Source organism: Equus caballus, chromosome 18, assembly GCF_041296265.1.
Source record: "Equus caballus isolate H_3958 breed thoroughbred chromosome 18, TB-T2T, whole genome shotgun sequence".
Classification (NCBI taxonomy): domain Eukaryota; kingdom Metazoa; phylum Chordata; class Mammalia; order Perissodactyla; family Equidae; genus Equus; species Equus caballus.
In genome coordinates, this window is record NC_091701.1 from 26,717,178 (window position 1) to 26,740,753 (window position 23,576).

The following is a 23,576-nucleotide window of genomic DNA, read 5'->3' on the forward strand; positions in this document are numbered from 1 at the left end:
CTTCCATTCTTTATACCTTCTTTACTGAAAACATACATTTTAATTTCCTTGTATACAGAGATGTTTGCCTTATTAATTTTTGGTAGCTTTAATTATATATGTTAATCAGAATTTTTATCACTTACAGACCCTGGTAAAATCTAAGCAATTATGAACTGTCTTTTACATTAGCATCCTGTGGCTTGGCAAATTTATAAACACGTTTTATAATTTCCAGAAACATGCTACTTCATGTTACAATCTTAATAAAATACAAAACTGTTTACTAATAGACCCAAACAGCTTTTAGTTTCTTTGTAATAAGAAGCCAAAAGTAGATAAATCTAGACATGTCTAATGGTAACGTTTCAGTATTTTATCTTACTTGAAAAATGACCCAGATATTCAGTGAATTTTTATCATTCAATTTTACCTAGCAACACTTCAAAGTTTCAAGTTATCAAAAAGATTTTGGAAGTTATTTCAAATATACATGTCAAAAGACATAATTATTTTAAAAAGTTCACCTAATACTTTTATGTTTACTCATTCCCAATAATTATTTAGATTGCCTATAAAACTTCATGAAATATTAGACAAAATTAGTCATCATTTTAAGTTATTATTTTTGCTAAACAGTCTTGTAATAGAGATAACATCAGCTTATTTGGCCAATAAATGTAGAAAAAAGGCTGAATTCTGCATCATATCCAGTGCTAACTCTGGAGGACATGTCCATTTTAATCAAACCAACAAATTTAAATAAGCTTTCATTTACCAAAGATTAATTTTATATCATGTTAACTTAAAAGACACTTGGGTTAATTTCTTTTCCATTTAGAAATAATTTAAGTAAGTTCTTACTTCAAGCCAATTAAATAGAGCTCTTAATTTTTGGCCATACCATCCCAAGGTAAAAACATCACACACATATAACAAACATATAGACAAACATACACAGAGACTGCACAGCTATTGTTTTAAAATTACTGCCATGAATCATGTACGAGGCTCCCTAGTTATGAACCCAAATTTTATTTTGAGCCTTTTTACTAATATTTGTGGAGAAGACACTTGAGATGCCAAATTTTTGGTGAGGGTGTTCTTCTGGCAGTTTTTTGGCCTTTTTCCTTTTTTTCTTCAGTCTTAGGAATTAGTGATGGGTTCCATAGTCCCCAGAAGATTTGCAAGCTCTTTGAGATAAAGGAAATGGATGGAACTGCCTCTAAAGCTGCATTTCCAGTCTTACAAGGATTTTCCAAGAACAGTTGCTGTTGATTTCTCAGAAATTGGGTTGTAGCTCAAATGACATTATGGGTTGATCTACCTGTCCCACTACATCATAAAGGCACAGAGAAACCACTCAAGTTTTCTCCAAGATGGAGTTTCTGGGGCATAAACCATCCAAAGTTGAAAGCATTTCCAATTAATTAAAATGTACCCAACAGGTGAGTCTCTGGGGATCTTGGGGCATTCCCCATGGTGGTTAAGCACTATCAGTGTCTGACTGACAGTGGGCTGGAGAAGGGTGCAGAGCACGACTGCATGTGTCAACGTAGTTATAAGATTTAGTCAAGTACCATTCAGCCCAGGCACTTTGTCCCTGAGCCAGGACAAAGCAAGCCAGGGAGGCAAGAGGCAAAAGCCTGGAACTGGCCAGGGTGGGCTCCCAATGCCAGGGTTCAGAGTTAAGTCCCTAGTAGAAAGTTTTCAAGTTTTGACTTTACAGAAGGTCTAGGTTCTTCTCAGGTCCAGCCTGAACTGAACCCTGACTTGGTGACAACAGAAGAGGTGGTGAACGACACAGACAAAGAAGGGAAAGAGGTGATCAGGCCTAGCTCTCCTAGCCTCTTCCCAAGAGTTATCAGATAAAGGTCACACAAACAACAGTTCTCAGGCAAGACAGTTTACAGATTAAATTGCCAGTCTCCTGTCCCCAGAACTGACTTAGTGGGCACCTAAAATACTCAAAAAACTCTTGACAGGAGACAAAACAGGGTTCCAGATTGTCGGTCAAAGGATTGACCAAGGGCCAACCTGGAATCACTCCAGGTGCCCAAAAACCAGAGGAGAGCTCTGGGGGTGGAACACGGACTCCCACGACTCTCCAAAACCAGGCAGAGGAGAGCTCCCGGGGGTGGGAGTGGGGTGTGGAGCTTTCATTAGCATCTGTAAGACGACGACTGGAGGCTGAGATTCCAAATTTGATTAAGTTCTTAAGACTAGTCATTGTAAGAGCTCTCTGATTGTGGCCACGTGGTGTTACAGAAAAATACCATCTGTTTCTTTTTCATGGACTCGTAACTGAAAGTGGTCCAATTTTGAAGAATGCAGCCTAGGGGTCTGCAGGCAAGAATGAAATTAGTGTTACCCATTGTTTCAGAATTTAGACACATCCAGTCAAAGCACATACTTGTGCTGCAGCTAGAACTAGATCACAAAACCAAACCAAGCCAAGCTAAGAGCACTTCTGTGAGTGGATCCCCTAATTCTTCCTTATTTTCAAGCGTCCTCAAAACCAAGACCATCACAATGAAGACCAGACGAAGGCTTCCTTTTGGAATTCAGACTTAAAGGAAGAAGAAATAAGAATGCAGTCACTTGTACCAAAGTTACTCATGGAAAAGACATCTTCCAAACCAAGAAACCACCTCTCTACTGCAAAGTGAAAATATGCACCAAGGAGTCAGCAGCGCCAAGCCAGGAAAGAATCCTGGACCACTCCCAGGAGAAATGCTCCTGGCATCTGCTGGGCTCGTCAACAGGTCCTCCACCGTGGCAAGGGGCTGACGAATCTTGGGCAGAAAGTTCCATCTGGACTCAGCTCCTGGCTGGCTCGCCATTTGGTACTGAACCAGGTTCATTTTTGCCTGCCGCCCAGAAGGCCAAACACCGAGATGAAGAGATTGCAGCAGAGAGAGAGTTTACTCACAAGGCAGCCACATGAGGAAGCGAGAGCATGAACCTCAACTTCTCTTCCCTGAAAATAGGGACTCAGGGATATTTATAGGATAGTGGACAAGGCGGTCTGAAATGTGGACGTAGGTGATTGGAGATGAGAAGGCATGAGGGAATTGATAATCTGCACAAGCATAGTCAGACTCCATGCCTCCTCCTATGACCCATGTTCACAAAATAGTGGCATTAGCACCATCTGAGGGTGAAGTTTTTAGCCTCTTAATGTCAAAAGGTCAACTATTGGACATCTGCACAGGCCCAGTTGATGAGTTAGTGGTCTCAACCAGCCTGAAGTGGACAAGTAGTTCTAATTCCTGAAAAACAGCTCACACACCCATTACCATGGTGACCCAGGCTCCAGGGAGATGTTATCTATAGGAACCTAGTGGGAATCAGAGAGGATATTCCCTAAGCAGCACAGTAAACAATGGGTGGGATAAACAGCTAAAAGCTGTAATCAGTAATTGCAAAAAGGAAAAAACTTTAGTACCTAGATACTTAATCATCAATGGCTGTCTGCCAGTTTCAGTCTTCCTGTATCTTGTATGTGGGACACCACCACAGCATAGCTTGACAGCAGTCTGTAGGTCTGCGCCTGGGATCTGAACCCGTGAACCCTGGGCTGCTGAAGCCGATGCTTGAACTTAACCACTATTGCCACTGGGCCAGCCCCAGTGATAATCCTTTTCTAGATAAAGGAAATGGGTGGAATCTGAACTGCCTCTAGACCTGCTTTTTAGTTTTTCAAGGGTTTGTAAGATATGGACAATTGTTCTCCCCCTCCAACGACATCACCCTAATTTTCTTTTTGCCTTCTGGTGCTTAATTTCATTTTAATTTAGGGAAGAAGGCCTAAAAAATTACTATCAGGCTTTGAATATCAGCTTCCAGTGTGGCCAAATTTCTGATGGTCAGTTGTTAAATCTTTTCAAATACCTTGTCAGGTTTCAGCCAGGACAAACAGTAAGTACCTGGTGGTATTGAGCAATTCCAGTAATCGTTAACACAGCAGTTTCTGAGAAAATGTCTCAGAGTCTCATTAACTTGGCAAGTAGATTACGGGGGTGTCTGTAAAGTCATGGCCTAATATATTTTCCTTTAGGACCTTTTATAACTTAATTTTCTATTAACTTTTTTGCAACAAAACTTTCAAAAAGGTTATTTTAGAATGTTAAAGCTTTTGATTTTAAGTGACCTTCTTAAATGATTTTATCTAATCAGCACACTCCTTCTGATGGCCAACCTAACTCCCCTGAGGCTGGTGGCAATTTGGTATGACCCCTAGCCACAATTGGAGTGCAACCTACGTTTCTGCCTGACCACAAAATGGGGTGCAACTGCATTGTGTCAGACCATATTTTGGGACCTCCAGCCTGACTATTATTAAGCCAAAGTCCTCAGGACATGAAAAAAGTTTGGTAAGATGGTTTTTTTTGCTGTTCTTTGTAAATATTTACAGCTTCCAGAACCTTTAGTTTGAGCAATTGTACCAGAAGTTGGTGAGCTTGACTCTTTAAAAATTTCTCTGTCTAGCTCTTAAAAGGAGCCCCACAGGAGATGGCCCTGTGGCCAAGCGGTTAAAGTGCCACGTGTTCATCTTCAGTGACCTTGGGTTCGCGGGTTCGGGTCGCAGGTTCGGACCTACACCTCTCATCAGCCATGCTATGGAAGCATCCTACACACGAAGGAGGGGAAGATTGGCACAGATGTTAGCTCAGGGATAATCTCCCTCAAGCAAAACAAGAGGAGGATTGGCAACAGATGTTAATTCAGGGTGAATCTTCCTCACAAAAAAAAAAAAAAAGGAGGCCCAAGTGGCCACTGTAATTTGGAATTATCCCAGGTTATCTTGCCAGCCATTTACAGCTATCCTTATTTCATTAAGCACTTGCAAGTTTCCGCATGAAGCCAGCTGGTGTTCCTAGCAGAAGCTAGAACTGGTTGGCCTTTAGAAGTTTGATTTCCCACTTCTCTTTTAGTTCCCTTTTACTTTAAAGTCTGAAAAATTTCTAGGGACAGTGTAAGGAGCTGGTATCCCTTCTCTTCAGAGCTAAACAAGTGCAGACTTTCATTTCTGTATCAAGCAGTTTGTTCAGACTTTATAAGCACGATTCTTTCCAATTTAAGGCCAAATCAAACAGGTCAGCCTGCCCCATTCACTCCAAAGTTCCCCCTAGGCTCCCCAGGCCCAGGAAATTCCCCCTAGATTTCTCTTTCCTAGGAGTTCCCCCCCTACCTAGGGTATGTACCGGTCCCCCCAAGACACCTGGTCTTAAGGTTTGAAATAGCTCATATAAACTCTGGATCATCAAAGTAACGAGGTCTGGGTTTCAGGAGAACTAACCAGGGTTACCTGAAGAATACAGTGATCCAGGGGGGCTCAGTGGGCTCCTATTGGTACCGAACACTGGTTCAGTGTAGATTACAGGTGGGCTTTGGTGGGTTTCTCTGAAATTCTGCCATGACTACATCAAGATGTGTCGATGCAAATAATCCATATTCAATCTATAAATCAATATTGGGGTGAGTTTATTATAAGTCATATCTGAGCACTAGCCTGGGGCCTTCATTCCCCAAGGAAGGAAGGGCACCAAAGAAATGGGGTGGACAGAGTGGTTATACACTGTTTTGGAATAAAGAGCATACGTTACATATGGCAGGAAGGTCCCTTTACAATAGTCACGAGATTGCTCTGGCACAACAGATTGGTGGTCGGCAGGTTGGCGGTTACAAGGTGAGCACAGCAGGTCACTTATTAATCCTTAGTTCCTAGGAAGAGATGCTCACCCTTAAAGAAATCCGATGGGGGGGGGAAGTTACATCCCTATCTTTAAGGGCATCTTTCTTGTCTTTGGGACATGGTAATATTTAAAGGAGATGTACAGTGCATGCTCAACAGTCCACTTCAGGCCCTTTTGGAAAAACAAGGTCAGGCCAAATTAGTTTTAACCCAAATGGCTTCCTCATATACTCCAGTATATCCTATGGCTTATCATTTAGTTATCAGAAGGAACGCAAGCTCACCCGTTTCTCTCTTTTCCCTCCACTCTGGCCCTGAAGTGGATCTTGCTTTCATCACTCCACCCATGATTTGCTCTCTCACAATCCCTTTATATTTTTAGGGGTTTATGTTAATATTATAAAGATTTTGCTCACCATTATATCACTAGCATTTAGCTTTATGCCTGGTGCAAAGAATATGCTTAATATTTTTTTTAAAATGAATGAGAGTAACAAATTTAAAAAGAGAGAGATTTGCAAAATATAAGAAATAGGAGTGGAGCTTAGACCTCCAAGCAGGTTCTTTAAAAGTGGCTGTGTTAACCAACAATTTCTAAGATAATATTTTGATGGAATGGCTTTTACACTATTATTCAAAAGATTTTGGAAGAAGCATCATGAAAGCAAGCCCCTGATGTGTCTGTCCATCTCTGCCTCTATATCCATAGTCACTAGTTCAAGGACTGTGTGTGATTCTCCAATCAAAAATGACACAGACTCCACCCTCAGGCTCCCTTCCTGAATATTAGAACCTAGCAAATGGGTGGCCGGCCTGGTGGCACAGTGGTTAAGTTCCACTTTCTGCTTTGGCGGCCTGGGGTTTGCCAGTTCGGATCCCGAGTGCGGACGTGGCACCTCTTGGCAAGCCATGCAATGGCAGGCATCCCACATATAAAGTAGAGGAAGATGGGCACAGATGTTAGCTCGGGGCCAGTCTTCCTCAGCAAAAAGAGGAGGATTGGCAGCAGTTAGCTCAGGGCTAATTTTCCTCAAAAAAAAAAAGTAAAAGAACCCAGCAAATGGTGTAAAGTTCTTACAGCATGAGGAATAAGCAAAACGGAAAAAAGAAAGGTACAAATTTTGAGACACCCTGACTAGATTCAAAATTTTATTCTTCAACTTCATAAAATGAGGATACTCTACCTACACTATGGGATTATTGTAAGGATAGGATTGATGAGATGAAACATATTTTCTTTCCACTGTTCAGTTATTTGTATTAACGTAATTTCATGTGTTTTGTTCCCCTCTTTTGGAGAATGGAGGGCAGTACTGTTGGTCCGGTTAATTAAAAAAAAAAAATGTATCACTTATTGTCTTATGTATTTCCATACACTGGTGTTCTACACACATTGGTTTATATCTCTGTTATCTTGTGAGGAAGGTACTTTTGTGTGTATTTGATGGAAGGGAAATGGAGCCTCCGCACAGGTTAGCTGAATTGCCTAGGGTTATATAGCAAATGCATGGCAGACAGGACCAAGTCAAATAATGCTTTCCTGCTGTGTCGTGGGGGCTCAACGTGGCAGAGGTGAACAAAAGTGATTCAGTTATTCCAGCTCAGTCTCTATTTTTGGCTTTTCCTCTAAAACTTTTTGCTCTTGGTTTTTGTACCTAAAAGGATATTCACCAAAAGATCTCACTCCAGAATAAACATAAAGAGATAATGGAGGTCAAACAATAGACAGCCCACAGGCTTAAAGGAACAATTTGCATTTATGAAGTTTCCCAGGCTGCTTTCCACTTTATCTTGGAACTCTCACTCTTTCTTCCTGGATTGTCTTGTTACCCATCTAGATTCATGATCTAGGACTTTTTCAAACTCAACTCTTGAGCAATAAGTTATATTCTAGAATGGAGAGCCTATGTTAAATTTTTGACAAAAATGTTCATCCATTAAATGTCAAACTCTGCCTTCAGAGTGGAAACTCACAACGCCTTTGACAGCAGGGTACTGCCTCAAAATCCAAGTTTCCCTTACCGCCCGAGTTGGGAAAGAATTTTTCTCCAGTGCTTAGTGTATTCCAGAGCCCAAAGCTAGGAAGAAATGCAAATTTTGGAATTTACCCCCTGAGAAAACTCGTTGGTTGAGCTCACAGAGAAATAAGGATATACTACTTACTCTATAAGGATGATTGTAGCATCTAACTAGAGGGAGGGCAGGGAAGGGTTTACCTGAGTCTAAAGGGCAGGCTGCTTAGGTGAGAGTGCCCAGGCAGAGCCTCTAGTGTTTGGAACAGAGAGCAAGAGCAGCATTTTGTTTACTTAGCTGTTTGTCAGTGACTGGAGATGTGTAATCGGATCAGTCAGGGTGGGAGGAACTAAAGTTAGTTCACAAATTCCCCACAGGATGGAGGCTGAAAACGAGTGCCTTGAATTTCTCACCCTGAGGTCTGGCCTATAATTATACAAGGAACTCTTGAGAGGTTTTTTTTAAAACAGGACTGAGAGCTGTGGACCTCATCAGGATCCTAGCCGGTAAGCCTTGGGACACTGATACACACTCTGCACACAAATAGACACTCAGTTATTTGTCCAAAGGAAAATTCTCTGCTGGTATGCTTGTCACAGTGCTTTAGGGGTTTCTTCTGCCGGTTTCTTCTTTTCTTCTTCTCCAAATTATCTTCACCAAAATGGCACAACCCCCTAATGGCTCCCACCTATAAAATTTGGGGTTAAATGAAGAGAGCTTTACCAATATAGTGAAATAGAATCGATGTCAATAGTACACTGCAATCTATCTACTAACCTATGGTTACATTTCAATAATTAAAGTTAATCCTGTAGTTACTTGAGTTTGAATGGTAAGATTAGATCAAAATTCAGATCCTTAATATAAGCGTTAAGTCCTTTGTTTTCTGGTAAGTCTAATTGTCAAATGGTGCTATTAGTCATCTTAGATATTTGTTTAGAGAAGTGAAAATGTCTATTTCTTGAGCAAGGTTTCTTCCCCTTTCATTTTCTGAAATATTTGCCTAAGAATGGAACGTTGATACACTTTTTTTTATATAGCTAAAACAGGTTTTTTTTTTTTGTCTTGTCTGCTTTTATTTTGAGGAGGGTGGGGTGTTATTTAGGTCGTAAGTTTGGAGCAAATGCATTGATCTTATTAATGTGAAGCTGAACATGTAATTCATATAATCCTAAATATGAAATGTGCAGTTGTGACAGTGATGTCACCATTTCTCAAACAATCATACATTTAAAGAACGTTGCTGTGCCCATAGATTAAATAACATTTCTTTCTTTCTCAATGAAAAGCTGCACGTTTTCTTTATAATTAACATATTAGGTTCTAAACTTTGAACTCACATGTGTTATTTTGCACGTTTCAGATGGGAAACCTGAAATTGTGTAAAGATTAGCCAACCATTAAGTACTCATAATCATTCATTTAACTATTTAACTTTAGACCCAAGGGTGACTAGGAGATCCTGAATGCTGCGATTCCATAAAAACAATCAGTTTTTATGATTATAAAGGATTTAGCTTTAAAGTTTAAGCTGTCTAAATAAAATTGTGGAAACACAATTTACAAAATTTCAAAAGCTAAATTGAGGGTAAAATGGCAATTTCCATCACAAGGTACTAATAGTAAAAGATATTATGAACATATCTTTTATCTCTTTATAAAGGAATTTACTTAAGTAGTTTCATTTGATCCTACCATGATCCTCTGAAGAAAGTAGAATTTGTTAGCTTTATGTAACGTCACACAGAAAGTTTAGGTGACTTGCCTAAAACTGTATGTGTATATGCCCAACTTCTTAATAAAATTATCACTAAATATGTGACACATAAAATTTGGAGTGTTTCAAGTTGCATTGAATTTATTTATTTCAAAATAAGAGCATGTCAACTTACTTGCAAATGATAAACCTAAACAAAGCATGAAATTATGGCTTTCACAGCACTAATTGCCCTAGCTAGTGGAGTGAATATTATGAGTTAATAAATTGCTTCCTTGGGATGAGGGCATTGTGTTGTCATGGGCCTTGAGGATTGTGTTTACTCTGTTGAGGGCTATGCATGTTGGCAGTGTGAGACCAGGTGTGCTGTTCTCGAAACATCTCACTATCAATGTAGGAGAGGTTGTAACACCTGGACTGTGACAGGCCCAACGTGGAACCTGCCACTTCAACCTTTGCCTGGCTGGGTCTGGACTGGAATGATTGATCAAAAAGAGCAGATGGATTCATATGTTGTGGTGCTTTGCAGGCTGAGTACAGAATGAAGAAAGAAATGAAGGGGAAAGAAGCGATAAGCCAAAAAAATACATTTAGAAAAATCAGGAAGCAAGAAGAAAGGAAAATAACGTAAGAGGTTGAAGACTCAGGCCAGGAATTCTGCTCTGCACATTCCACCCACAGGCCCTGTCAAAGAGTAGCACAGTTGACTCAGTTCCTCAGGCAGGGTGCTGTCCCAAATAGTGAACATAGTGATCCTTCTATCCCATTTGTGTTTCTACTCTGTCGATTCAAGTTTGGTCTTGAAATGGGGGAAAATGACTCTCATTTTAATAAGGATTTCTACAAGGATTAAATAGGAAACAAATATAAAGAGGTTGAGTTAATGTAACTTTTTTTTTAAAGAAAGAAAGTTGGATTTTACTGGGACTATGATGGCAGCAAACTAATCTGTATATTTATTTACGTAACCCATTGAGAGTTTAGAGTCTGCCCAATGAACTCTCCAAGCACTGATTCTCCAAAGAAAGTCCCAAATATAAGGCAAGCTCTCTTGTTTCTAAGTCTCACTGAAAATGTTCCTCTAATTCTTTCCCACATGGTTGGAATGAGGAGGGTATCCCTCTACTAACACATCGTTAATCATGTCAAATAATTCACAAAGCTATTTTGTATATTCTTACTCAGTTACCATTCAGGTGGAATACTCTATCTAGAAGGCACTGCTCAGGAATGGGGTGTCTATAAAGATAAACAAGATCAGGCCCCCAGGTAGACTACAGTTCAGTAGGGGAGACCAGCAAATCACTCAAGCTATCATAAGTAATAGGTTTATAGTAAAGACATATTTGATAGGCAGAAAAACAGCTGTTGGGATTCTTTAACAGTCAAGCAGGCAGCCTCCCAGGCCTTGCACATAGTTTGTTCCATGAAAGGATTTCGTGACTCTCCAGACTGGCTTGTCCTGTCACCCTTTCAGGAGCCATAGCTGTTCCACCCCCAGCCATTGCATAACTAAGTGATTCTTACTTGCTGCTGGAATCGCTTCATGCCTTAGCAGTCAGTGATTCTGTCTGACTCTGAAAAATGAGTCACTCATGACAATACTCCTAGACTCTACCGTTTTATCACTTCTCTCTATGATTCTTTTAGATTTTTGTTCTTGTATCTAACCGAATGACTAACTCTATCTCACAGCTCAGATTCCTGAAAGAATTTGATTATATGCTCAGCTAAACACCATCATGACTGTTTGGCTAAAGCTTTCACAGGAGGTCACTCACAGATCAGTGACTGCCCTTAGTGGGTCAAGTGTCCAGAAGAGGACTAATCCACTTTGACCAGGCAATTGATAATGTCAAGTGGTAAAGACACAGTCATCTTATTCAAAAAGCAGATTTCTTCATCAGAAAGCTATAGGTGTGGACCCATGTAGAATCAAGCTGTAAGCAAGACAAGCAAGATGGTCTTTTCCATCCACATATGGATCTAAATAAATATAGTACCTAGCCGAATGTGTTGCTTATCATAAGAGGTATGCTCATAAGTGTTACAGGTGTTCAGAGGTGGAAAGACTACTTTTAGCTGAGACATCATGACAGGTCTTATTAAGAAAAGGTGACATTTGAGCTAGGGCTTTGAAGGGTGACTAGGATCTGAATATTAGAAGGGAAAGTAGAACATTTTAGGGAAAGGGAATGCCTTGAGAAAAATCACAGACAGAGAAAATTTCATGAAGAGAACAAATAATAATTGAGTATGGTCAGATATTGAGAGAACCATCAGCATCAACGTTGAAATCATTGACTTTTGTACAAAAGCACGGATTGTAGCAATTGGAAGCCATTATTGGTATCAAAGCTAAAAAACATGCCCAGTGTCCCTATCTGGGAATATAAAGGATGGCTCATCAGGGGAGTCCATTGGCAACTGAGAAAGCAAGAGACCAAATAAATAAGCAGAAAAATTTAAGTTTAGAGGGCAGGAAGTATGTGTGTTTCCTGGCATTATACAACACTCAGACATGCAACTCTTTATTGCCTAACACTGTGTGTATCGGTTGGGGTTGGGAGGAAGGAGAGTGAGCAGTAGAAGAAAGATGATTGACTTGAGACTTTAGAACCTCATCTCTGTTAGTTTTGGTTGGTCCCCAGGAGTCCTAGGCTTTAAGTACAGTCTATGAGTTGAAAAATATCAAACTTATATCTTGTGATCCAGTTTTCCCCTGAATTACAAGCATCCAGTTGCCAGCTTGGTATTTCTACCTGGATTTTTCCCCAGGTATTTTTTATTTCACTGCCTTTAACCTATTTGCTCAAATCCCAGCCCTAAAAGTTGCTTTCTTTCCTGTCTTCACCAGAGATGACAATCAATCTACTTTTTCTCCAAAATATATCATAAATCCACACGCTTCTCTACTTTTACCCTCACCACATTTAATCCACCATCATTTTTCTCTGAACTGCTAAAATAGCCTTAATTTGCCTCTTTTTTTAAACTCTTGTAACTCATCAGTGAGCAGATAAAGTGATTTTTATTTAATATAAAATCATATCATATCACTTTCCTACTCAAGACTCTCCAATGATTTTCCATAAAACTTAGAAAAATATCTGAACTCCTTTCTGGTCTTTAAAGTTCCTTGTGATTAATTTCCGTCTCTTCCTTTCTTACCCCATAGTCCTCCCCTCTCCCTGTTACCGAGCACAAACACAGGTTCATTTACCTGCCACACCAGGGGGGCCAAAAGAAAATAGGATGCCAGGCTTGTGGCAAGGAAGGGGTTTTTATTATTGAAAGGCAGAGAGACGAGGAGATGGGAGTTAAAACTCATATCCACCTCCTTGAAGGGAAAAAGGTAGGGGTTTTCTCCTGGGGTTTTATATAGGGGAGAGGGAGCATGTGGCCTTGCTGGCTGCCACCTTCCCACTAGCCTGCATTTGGCCTTGAAGACTAAATTTCTTTCCCTTTGATTGTCTGGATTTGTCTGGTTAGTTTTCATGTTTAGCCTGCATTTGGCCTGTGAGGCTGGATCTTGACTTCCTGGGAAAGACAGCTCACTGATATACTAAGGAGGGACAGAAAGACCTGGTTAATTTTGAACAACCGTTGATTGTGCTGAGTATGCACAGCTGCAGTTAGCAAAGCTTATCTCAAAGTTTTTTCCTCTAGGGAAGCATTTTCAACTTCTTTGTTCTCAGTTTCATCCCTACCTCTCCTAGTGCATTAGCTGAACAGGCCAAGCCTATCTCTACCTCAGGACCTTAGCACTTGCTGTCATCTTCCTCCAAGTCCAGGTCTTCAGGTTCTTGACTCCATAACGTGATTCAGAAATGCTCATATATCCCTGCCTCAGAGAGTTGCACTTGGCTCCTCCCACCCAGGGGAGCTATACCATATTCCAGTGACTCTTTATCTGATTCCTCTGCCCTGTTTACTCACAGCTCTTCAAACTATCTGAAATTGCATTATTATTTTTCCATTCTTCCACTAAAGAGTAAACTCTACAAAAGACGCTACTTGTACGTTATCTTATACACTACTGTTCCACCAGTGCTTGGAGCTATATGGTAGGTACTCAATAAATATTTGTTGAAAGAATAAATAAGCAGAAGAATGTATGAGTGGAGCCAGCAAAAGTATAAATATGTAAATAAAGTTAGCCTAAGAAGTTTTTTTTTAATGCTACTCTTGCTCAATTTCAAAAAACTAAAACATTGGGAAATATAAATAAACAAATGTAAAACTTGAGTGAAGTCTATAAACAGATATTTAAAGCTTCATTGTAATTTACCTCCTTCAGAAAATTAAGTTGTCTTTCCAAAAAGGTGGGAAATGTTAAATGATGATTAAAGGGAGCAGAGAGTGGTTTCAAGAAACACCACAGGGTTCAGCTTGGTTTTAAAATGGTATATGTGTTTGTGAAAGAGAAGTTTCTCATTATCAGCAGCAGGTAGATCTCTTTGGTCTTCATGTGGTAAAAATTATTAATATAATTTAACGTAAAGTTACCTTTTTCATCAATATTTTCATTCACAATAAAGAATTTCTTAAGGTTCTACCGTCTATGTCCATACTTTGAAAACTATAATCCAAGAAACATTGGCAGTGGGATAGTAGAGATGGGATAGGGAATAAAACAAGCTAGGTGGGGCACTGTTTTCCGACCCTTTTCACAAAACCATCTTTACTGTTACTTCCTAGTAAGACATCTAGAGAAAAAATTGATGAAGTTATATATGTTTGAAAGTAGATAATTTGGTCCATTTTCCAGAAAATAAAAAATAGAAAGAGCTAACATATATTGAATATTTACCCTGTCCTGACCACCATTACCTAATTTAGTCCTTTCAATATCCCTAAGTTACTATTATTTTCTTTATTTTGCCCATGAGGAAAACTCAGGCATGGGATTAATGCTGTTTGGTTAATTATATTATTCCTGAGGTTGGGATGGTGGGAATCTTAGTTGAAACAAAAGCCGTTTTATCTAAAAGGCCAATTTTCTGCAGAAAACCATGATGGTGGCAAGATTATCTTTTTTCACTTTTAGAGAACAGCTTGTGATGGAGCCCTCACCCTTTGAGCTACCAGCTGACACAGTGCAACGCATTGCATCTGAACTTCGATGTCACCCAGCAGATGAGAGGGTTGCCCTCCGCCTCGATGAGGAAGATGAGCTGAGGCACTTCAGGGAGCATTTTTATATCCCCAAAATGCAGGATCTGCCTCCGAGTAAGAATACTGAAAAGGATTTTATTTTTTTTATCAATTTATTAATTTCTTTTTGCTACTGCACGTGTTTATCATAAATCTTTGAAAGTCATTGTTCTGTTACATAATAGAGCCATTACAGTTGTGTCTGAAAAACAGCAGGTTCCTGCTACTACTAAATCAACCTGTCAGCCTACCTTAGCTTCAGCTTCTTTATGTTTCCTCTCCTTTTCTGAATAAAACACTTACAGGGTTCTTACACTGTCATCTACTTCTCTGAACAATAGAGTGACTGATTGAAAATTATAGGTAGATGCATTTACTTGTTCTCTAAGCACTTAGAGCTCAAAACACTTCCTTTTCAATACAGTATTAGAATATCCCTTATTTCGTAGCACCTAGTTATAATAGCATGATATTTGTGTTAGAGGGAATATTATTTTGGGACTTGGGTATACTAAGAGCAATTTTATGTGAATCGCCATCTTTGTGTGCTGTGAGTAAAGATGACACATATAAGGCTTACCAAAGAAAAAAAAGAGAAAGAATCAAGGATTAAGAAATGCATACTGCACTTTTTTAAAAAATAATACAGTAAGCTGACTCTTTTCTTGGTTTTGAGGATGTCCTGTTTAGGAAAAACAAAACATAGGTAGCAGAAGTATAAAAATAGAAAACAATTTTTCATATTTGGCTTTGCTCCATTTTACATCAATGAAAAAGCTTACCAGGTTGAATGGAATTGATCCACCACAATGGGTTTCACATATTTTATAATAGAGCCTAATTTCCATTTTTCTTCAGATTAAATGAGGTAGTTATAATTTTTGATACTTTTATAACCCAAGAGCATCAGCTAATATAATTTTAGGTTGAGAGTGGGTCACATAGCCGTCTTATTGGCTTATATGTTATTATGTAACACAAGATAGCACCCTGTAGAATTATGGAAGGATGAAATAAGAGAAAGCCCTACATCCAATTTAAAGTTATTTAATATCAGTTGAGGGAGACCGATAAAAATGGCAGCTATATGAGATCAAATAAAACGGGGCTATAGTGAAGTGATCTGAGATTACAGGAAAAATCTAGGTCTTTCTAGAATCTAGAATGAAAGCACATTTTGATTTGTGTCTAAAGGGAAAGAAGAACCATTAATGTATGAAAAATGATGAAGTTAAGTCTAGGGCTATTCTTGCCGCGATGGGAGGGAAGGTGCCCAGTGACAGGCAGCACACAGCGCGGAAGTCCTCTGAAATGCCTGTAATCCACTTGAGACAAGTCAGCTCTGCCCCAATGTGCTCTCTAGCCTACCGGCTGGCTGCCTGGGAAGTTTGATCAACTCCTAGTTCAGAGATGACAGCAGAACCCTGGATAGTCACAGAGCTTAAAGCTGCCTTCTCAGCACGCAACAAGCATAAATCGGGAATCAGGGCTTTAGAACTTTATGACACTTATTAAAGGTATAATTTCCTTAGAATTTAAAAAATGTTATTTTATTCCTTTTCCTGAGTAACAAGAGAAACAGACATAACAAAATAAACAAACAAAAATACAAACAAAATCTTTCAATGAGGTTGGATGATAGTATTACAGAGAGAACATGGCAGAAACACTGAGGAGAGAAAATGGCTAGTGGACAATTGTGGCTGCAGCTTGGGCTGAGATGTCTTGGGAAATGATGCTAAATAATGGACACATCTAGACACACATTTATGAGCAATGACTACCTCCTGGACACTGGGCGTGATGCATTAAGGAGTTTTTTCTTTGTCTCCTTCTTTTCTTATGACGCCTTTCTTCGATACAATAGAATTAGGGATATTGAGGTAGGGTCTAACCCTGAATTTCCAGGAGCAAAAGACTGTTGAAATGAACATGTATACAGAAAGTTGAAATCCTATTTTGAATTTATTACTTTTTCCATTATTGAACCTAAGAATCATTAACTAACATATCTTTCATCCTCATGTTGAGTCACTTTCATTCAATAAGTATTTGTTAGTTACTTTTGCACCTTCCCCCTCATGCTTTGAAACTTGCTTTCCAATCCATCTCTCCCAGTCCCAGCTCAATGGTCCTGCGGCATAAACAACTGACAAAACTCATAGCGTCTGTCCTGGGAGGCACTGTGGCCTGAGATTGCTGTGAATTCCTGCCTCTAACTCTCTAGTTGTGTGAATTTTGAGAAGCAAGTGGCCTCTCAGAGCCACAGTTCCTCATCTGGAAAAGACAAATACTGCTTCAAAATGTTTAGAGTCTTTCTGAGGACAAAAATAATATTATGTTAAGTGAACCTAGAATAGGGCCAGAATGTTAATTTCTTTGTTCTTTTATTACAGACTTTTAACTTTAATAGGAATTTTGAATACCAGGTCAACACAGGAATATTCTAAGCATTGAGATAATTTATTCAGTAGCCAGGTAAAGATATCATTGTACATATAATCACTTCATTATACTTAAAAGTTGACTCAAGTGTCCTGATTATAGGTGTAACAATTTGTTCTAATTAGATATCCAATAGAAAACATATAAAGAAAATAACAACCTTGAATAAGTTATTGCTGATTCTTAAAGAAATGTAAAGGGAAAGAGGATGAATTGATTGAATAAAGAATTTAACAATTTCATTTTTTCAAAAAATACAGTTTTGAATGGTTTGTTTTGTTTTTTTTTTTTGAAATTTACTTCATTAACCCCAAGAGTTCTTCTGAATTAGTTATTGTCAAAGTGTGTGGTCTCCTGACCAGCTGTAGGAGGATCACCAGTGAATTTACTAGAACTTACAAGTTCTTGAGTCCCACCTCAGAAGTACTAAATTGGAGATTTTGCGGGGAGCCGGTCATCTGTTCTAGATCTCTTTAGGATGGTGTCATAGACAGTTGGATCAATTAACTACTATTCCCACTATTCTCACTCGAGGTGCTTCTTACTCTCTGACAGTTCATCCTTTCAACAAATATTCCTTAAGCATTTACTCTGTTCAAGACACTATTCTCAAAATAGTTTATCAGTGAACTGAAGAGCAAGGTTGTTACGTACACTAGTATGAGGAAGGAGAGAATAAACACATTTACAAGCAACTTAATAGATGCTCTACTCTCAGGTACTGCTCTAAGTGTTGTGACGGCTGGGAGAGTGGGAATCGTGCTGTTTTACCCAAGGCAGTCTGGGAGGGAAACACTGATGAGATGACGTCTGAGCAGAGATGAGAATGAAGTAAGGGAGTGAACCTCATGGATATAGAGGTGACGATGAGATCAGTGGCTGTTTAAGTTTGCACTGTGCAAGAGCACCAGGCTCAGGGGCAGATGGTGTTGAAATTTCCTTCTTTTTTTTTGACAAGACAAGAATTCCTCACAAATCCAGTACTTCCTTTCTTATTAAAATCTTCCGAGAGGGGCTAGCCTGGTAGCATAGCAATTAAGTTCATGCACTCTGCTTCAGAGACCTGGGGTTCCCTGGTTCAGATCTTGGGTGTGGACCTACACACAGCTTATCAAGCCATGCTGTGGCAGGCATCCCACATATAAAGTAGAGGAAGGTGGGCACAGAGGATGTTAGCTCAGGGCTAATCTTCCTCAGCATAAAAGAGGAGGATTGGCAGTGGATGTTAGATCAGGGCTAATCTTCCTCAAAAAAAAAAAAAAGAATTAAAAAAAGACCTTCCAAGAGCATCTAAAAACAACATTGCACCTCAAATTATTGTAAAGGACTAGAACAAATGTTCTTTAGCAATGCTAAATAATGAAAAACAAAGAAACAAGTTTTGGAAAAATGAAGATTATGACTCCGAATATAGACCAAAAAAAAAACCTAAGGAAAGGCTATAAAACAGCCTGAGATTTTTGGATATTTTGCCATCAAATATGATGTTTTCTTTGGGTTTCTAATAGAAAGTTTTATCAGAATAAGTAAGTTCCCTTCTATTCCTAGATGCTTTCTGAAATACTGTTAGAAAAAAGGGTCAAAATTATTTTTACTACGCTGGTGTGGCTTTTATGTTCAACATTGTTCTGGAGGCCCATAGCCAAAAAAAACAAAACACACGCACACATGTACGCACACATATACACACATACACACACACATACACACACACACACGGAAAAAGAAAGAAAAAAGGAAGAAAAGAAGGAAGAAAGGAAGGAAAGGATGTAAGGCATAAATATGGGAAAGGATCTGTCTAAATTTTTTGAAATTATAAATATTCCTGTTTGCAACATCCTTGTACCTAAATCTCTGAGAGCATATTGGGTCGTCCCAAAAGATATATTGCTGTTGCAGAGACTCAAGACAAACTTCTTAAGGTCTTTGTATCAAAGTATCAAATTGCCTTCCAGATTTATATTTACTTTTACATGTCCCCCAGAAATAAAGGCAGTTGCTTTACTAACTCTGGGTATTAACAATTTTAAAAATCTTTGTTCATTTGATAATCAAAAACTGTTCCTTCCTTGTTTGAACTTGCATTTCTTGGGTCAGCGTTGGACATTTTTTTTTTTAATAAACTCCTTGGACATTTGCTTTGCTTTTTGTCTTAATTTCCTCTTCATGTAAGAAGTTTATATCTATCGACTTTATTTTTTAATTGATTTATCTTTTTGCAAGTCTCAGGTTTATCAACTCTTTCTATTAAATATCTAAGGGATTTTAAGTGGATTTGACTAGTCCATGTAGATGGCCAAGAGGACTAGAAATGGATTGTAAATTTCGTGACTCCTGGCCCAGTTCTTTTGACTCAAAACTATTACATTATAAAAATTACTCTATTGAATTATAATTCACACACCATAAAACCTACCTTTTTTTTTCATGTTCTACAATGCATCCACAGGACTTATTCATCTTATAACTGGAAGTTTGTACCTTTTGACCACCTTCACCAGTTTTGCCTACTGCCCGTCCCCACCTCTGGCAACCATCAATCTGTTCTTTGTATCTAGGAGTTCAGGTTTTTTTAGATTCCACATATAAGTGGTAGCATACAGCATTTGTCTTTCTCTGTCTAACTTATTTCACTTAATATTTTAAGTGCACAGTTCAATAATTTTCAATAAGTGTATATAGTTGCAAAACCATCATCACAATCCAATTTTAGAACATTCTTCACTCCCCTTTCCCACCCCCAGCCCTAGATGGCTAGTAATCTACTAAATTGCTATTATTTTGCTCTGTATATAAGATTATTAACTCAAGGAATGTCCTTAGCAGTATGTTGTATTTGGATAATATTTTTAAGCAAATAGTTTAGAAATGATTAAAGAAGACAATTTAGGTGATACAAACTTTATTTAACACTTCATAAAGGGGCCAATCTCCATTTCCAAGGGTCCAGAGAACTACAAAACGGGGTGGAAGGCAGGAAACTTTTATAGGATAAAGAATAAAGAACAAGGAAGAGAAAATAGAAAACATCTGAATAGGTGGGGCCGCGTAGTCACACTTGTTTGGGGTGAGAAGGAACAAGGAAATAAATATAGAGAGAGTGTAGAGTTGGCTTGGCATTTGGGGATTCGCTAACTGAATATACTGCATTCCTGGTCCAGTGGAACATTCAGAAGGACCTGAACGTTATTCAAGTTTGGGTTTGCTGTTGTGGCACCCTAGGCAGGAGCAGCCCCGTCTTGGGCCTAAAAGTTATTTCAACAGTGTTCCTATCACTGTTCCTTTCACACTCAAATATTTCCCTCCTTTAATTTTATCACATATTCAGGAAAAATGAATCAATCGCCAACCAACTTTAGCAAGTTAAAGTTAATCCTGTCCAAACAAGAGCTACTATTACTCTGAATTTGTGATATACTCTCAGATAAAATGGGCATAGGAAACTGTCATGCTTGACTTTATCTCCGGGGCTCCCGTGTAACATCACAGAGCCTCTTCACTCAACCAGCGTGAGGCTGACAGTGACAAGTATGAGGTGTCAGTGAATGCAGCCTGAGAAAGTGCGCTTTTCAACATCAACTAACTAACTAACTAAACTAACTAAAACAACTAACTAAATAAACAGCTAATACTATGTTAAATAAAGGCTTTAACCAGTTCTAAAAAGACTTATATTTATGACTATGTGATTTTAATAATGACTTAAATATCTAATTTCCATAAGAAAAACAATTAAGATGATTTCTTAGTAAAAGTTTAATTTTTCAGACATTTTGAACTTCTCGTGGCGCTTGTATTCTGCAATTTAGTCGACTTATTTGTAATCTTTTCTTTTGTAGTAGACTATCTGCTCCCTGAGAGTAGAGTCTGTCTTATTTCTCTGCATATGAGTGGAGTCATCTAGACATAAGGTAGGGTGGAGGCAACCAATGAGGTCTTATCCCTCAGGGGGAACAGCATTTGCAAAGACACAAGGAAGAGAAAGCATAGTTGCTTTGACCTCTAGGAATAGTTTTACATGATCAAAAGATATCACATAGATAAGTGGGTGTGGGTAAGTAATAAATAGTAGGGTATATAATAGGGTAAATAGGAAAGGAAGATAATTGATATAATAGGATAAATAGAAAATAGGTGGGTGTGGGCAACTGGCAATAAGGCTGAAGAATTAGAGAGGTTTTTATTAACTACTCTATAATGTTTGAAATGTATGCAGAGTTTAGACACAGCTGTGGAAAATATTTAAGCTTGGAACAACAAAATTGTGTATTTACATTACAAATATCATTTCATCAACAGTGTAGAATCATTTTGAAGGGAGCAAAAATAGAATTAAGGAAACGATTTAAAATATTTTTCAAAGATCCAAAAGGAATTGTGAAAATCCAAGTAAATGCATTGAAGGTGAAAAAAAGAAGAGATTCAAGAAATATTTGAAAGACTCATGGAATAAACCTGAATGCATTCTGTATTGAATAAGCTGTTAAGTAGAAGAAACATAGTAGGAGTCAAACTTTTTGACTTAGGTACATAGTGGTGACATTTACTGATATGAATAGCTTGTTTGGGAACTGTTTATTTGAAGAGAACTCAGGTTTTTTTCTCTCTTGCTGCTCTGCCATTTGAGGTCTTAACTCAGAGTCCAGGAAGTTGGCCATTATGTTTCAAGCAGTAGAAAGCAGGTAGGGTCAAAGAAGAAAAGACAAAGAGTGCATGTGTGCTCTCACTTGAAAAATGTTCCCAGAAGTAGCCTCATTGTGTATCTACCTACCTGCCATGGGCCAGTTGTCTGGTCATGGCCTCACCTCTCTGCAAAGAAGACTGAATATAAAACATCATTTTTGTGATTGGAAGCCACATGCAAAGCTATCAACTCTCTTAGTATAGAAGACGACTAGAATGAATTTAGGGCACAGCTAGCAGTTGAGTTCAGTTTGAAGATAAAAAGCTGAGTCATCAGCATTTAGGTAATAGTTGAAGCTGTGGGTGGGGGTGATATTACCCAGGCATCTCACCTAGAGTTAAAAGAGGCTGGTAAAAACAAAATTTAAAGCACTGACAAAGGAAGAAGAACTCTAGAGAGACAGAGGGAACGAGGAAAATGTGGTGTTCTCAAACCAAGTGAATAGATAGGTTCAAGGAAATGGGAGTACTTGTCAGCATCACACATCACAGAGAGTTTACAATAGGCCTTTCCTTTTAGCAGTTAAAAGAGCATTATTGGGGTACACCTGGTAGTGCAGTGGTTAAGTTCACATGATCCGCTTCAGTGGCCTGGGGTTTGCTGGTTCAGATCCCCGGTGTGGACCTACACACTGCTTGACAAGCCATGCTGTGGCAGGCATCCCACATACAAAGTAGAGGAAGATGTACATGGATGTTAACTCAGGGCCAATCTTCCTCAGAAAAAAAAAAAGGAAGAGCCTTATTAATAGTTTAACTTTAACAACTTTATTGAAATGACAAGGAGGAAAACTATTTTTCTGGAAGTAATTGAAGGAGTGAAATACTAGAACAAAGGAATGTCTTTGTCTAAGGAAGACAGGGGTTGCCTATGCTTTTACATTAAGAAAAAGAAGTCGTGAGAGAGTGAGACAGAGAGAGAAGTGAATGTGATGTAGGGCCAGCCAGCATCTATACTGGATCTATTGTCTGCCCCCACCTTTTTCACCTCAGGGAACCCAAGGCCCTAAAATAATGTAAGTTGCTAAAGACATTCTTTGCTTAATCTTAAAAGATTTATTGGCCCCAATGTTCAAGGTCAATATGATTCAGATTGAGATTTCATGAAGAAATCTGGTCTTCACCCAACCATCCCATCTTTCTGGCAATGTCTTACCACACCCGCCACAGCCTGAGGTCAAAGGACTGGGAAAAGAAAGATTTTTAGGGGCTGGCCTGGTGGCGCAGCAGTTAAGTACACACATTCCACTTTGGCGGCCCAGGGTTCACTGGTTCGGATCCTAGGTGCGGACATGGCACCAATTGGCAAGCCATGCTGTGGCAGGCGCCCCACATATAAAGTTAGAGGAAGATAGGCATGGATGTTAGCTCGGGGCCAGTCTTCTTCAGCAAAAAGAGAGGTTTGGCAGCAGATGTTAGTTCAGGGCAAATCTTCCTCAAAAAAAAAAGAAAGATTTTTATTAGGAGAGTTTAGACTTTAACCTTTCGTGGGGCAAAGTCTGATCTTACCTGGCCTTGTGAGCTCTTTTCCGTAGGGAATTTGGTCCTCAAGTGTGTGGAGTATTCCTTTGTAAATTCTCAAAATACAGAGGGTCCTTCCATCACATGCTATCCCACTCACCATTCCAGATCCCAGAAAGGACTATTAGGTTCACAATTGGACAAGAATATATAAGGAGGGTATGCAAATGACTGTAGTGATCATATATTTTTCTCCAGCTTCTTCTCAGAATTATATTCAAAGTCCAAGGAGATTTTTGGGACCGCAGCCTTGTATTCCTATAAAGAAAAATGACACCAATATTCCCTCAGAATAACACTAGGAAACTTAATCTTATAAGGCACACAGCAACACAAAAAAGTCTTCACTCATTACATTCTAAA

The 23,576-nt window shown here is 38.9% G+C and overlaps 1 protein-coding gene across 4 annotated transcripts in view; it reads left to right on the forward strand.

Moving 5' to 3' along the window:
* Positions 1-3,986: 3,986 nt before the first annotated feature.
* Positions 3,987-23,576, forward strand: part of KYNU (kynureninase) — a 112,904-nt gene continuing 93,314 nt past the window's right edge. Inside the window, exons 1-2 of one of the 4 annotated variants that reach the window (XM_001490785.5) lie at positions 3,987-4,355; positions 14,458-14,639. In XM_001490785.5, coding sequence (XP_001490835.1) covers positions 14,471-14,639 — 169 coding nt within the window. In that variant the 5' untranslated portion in view covers positions 3,987-4,355; positions 14,458-14,470. Of the gene's footprint in view, positions 4,356-7,855; positions 8,197-14,457; positions 14,640-23,576 lie in introns of those variants that run through there. The other 3 variants (XM_070241837.1, XM_005601471.4, XM_005601472.4) reach the window with 3 other exon arrangements.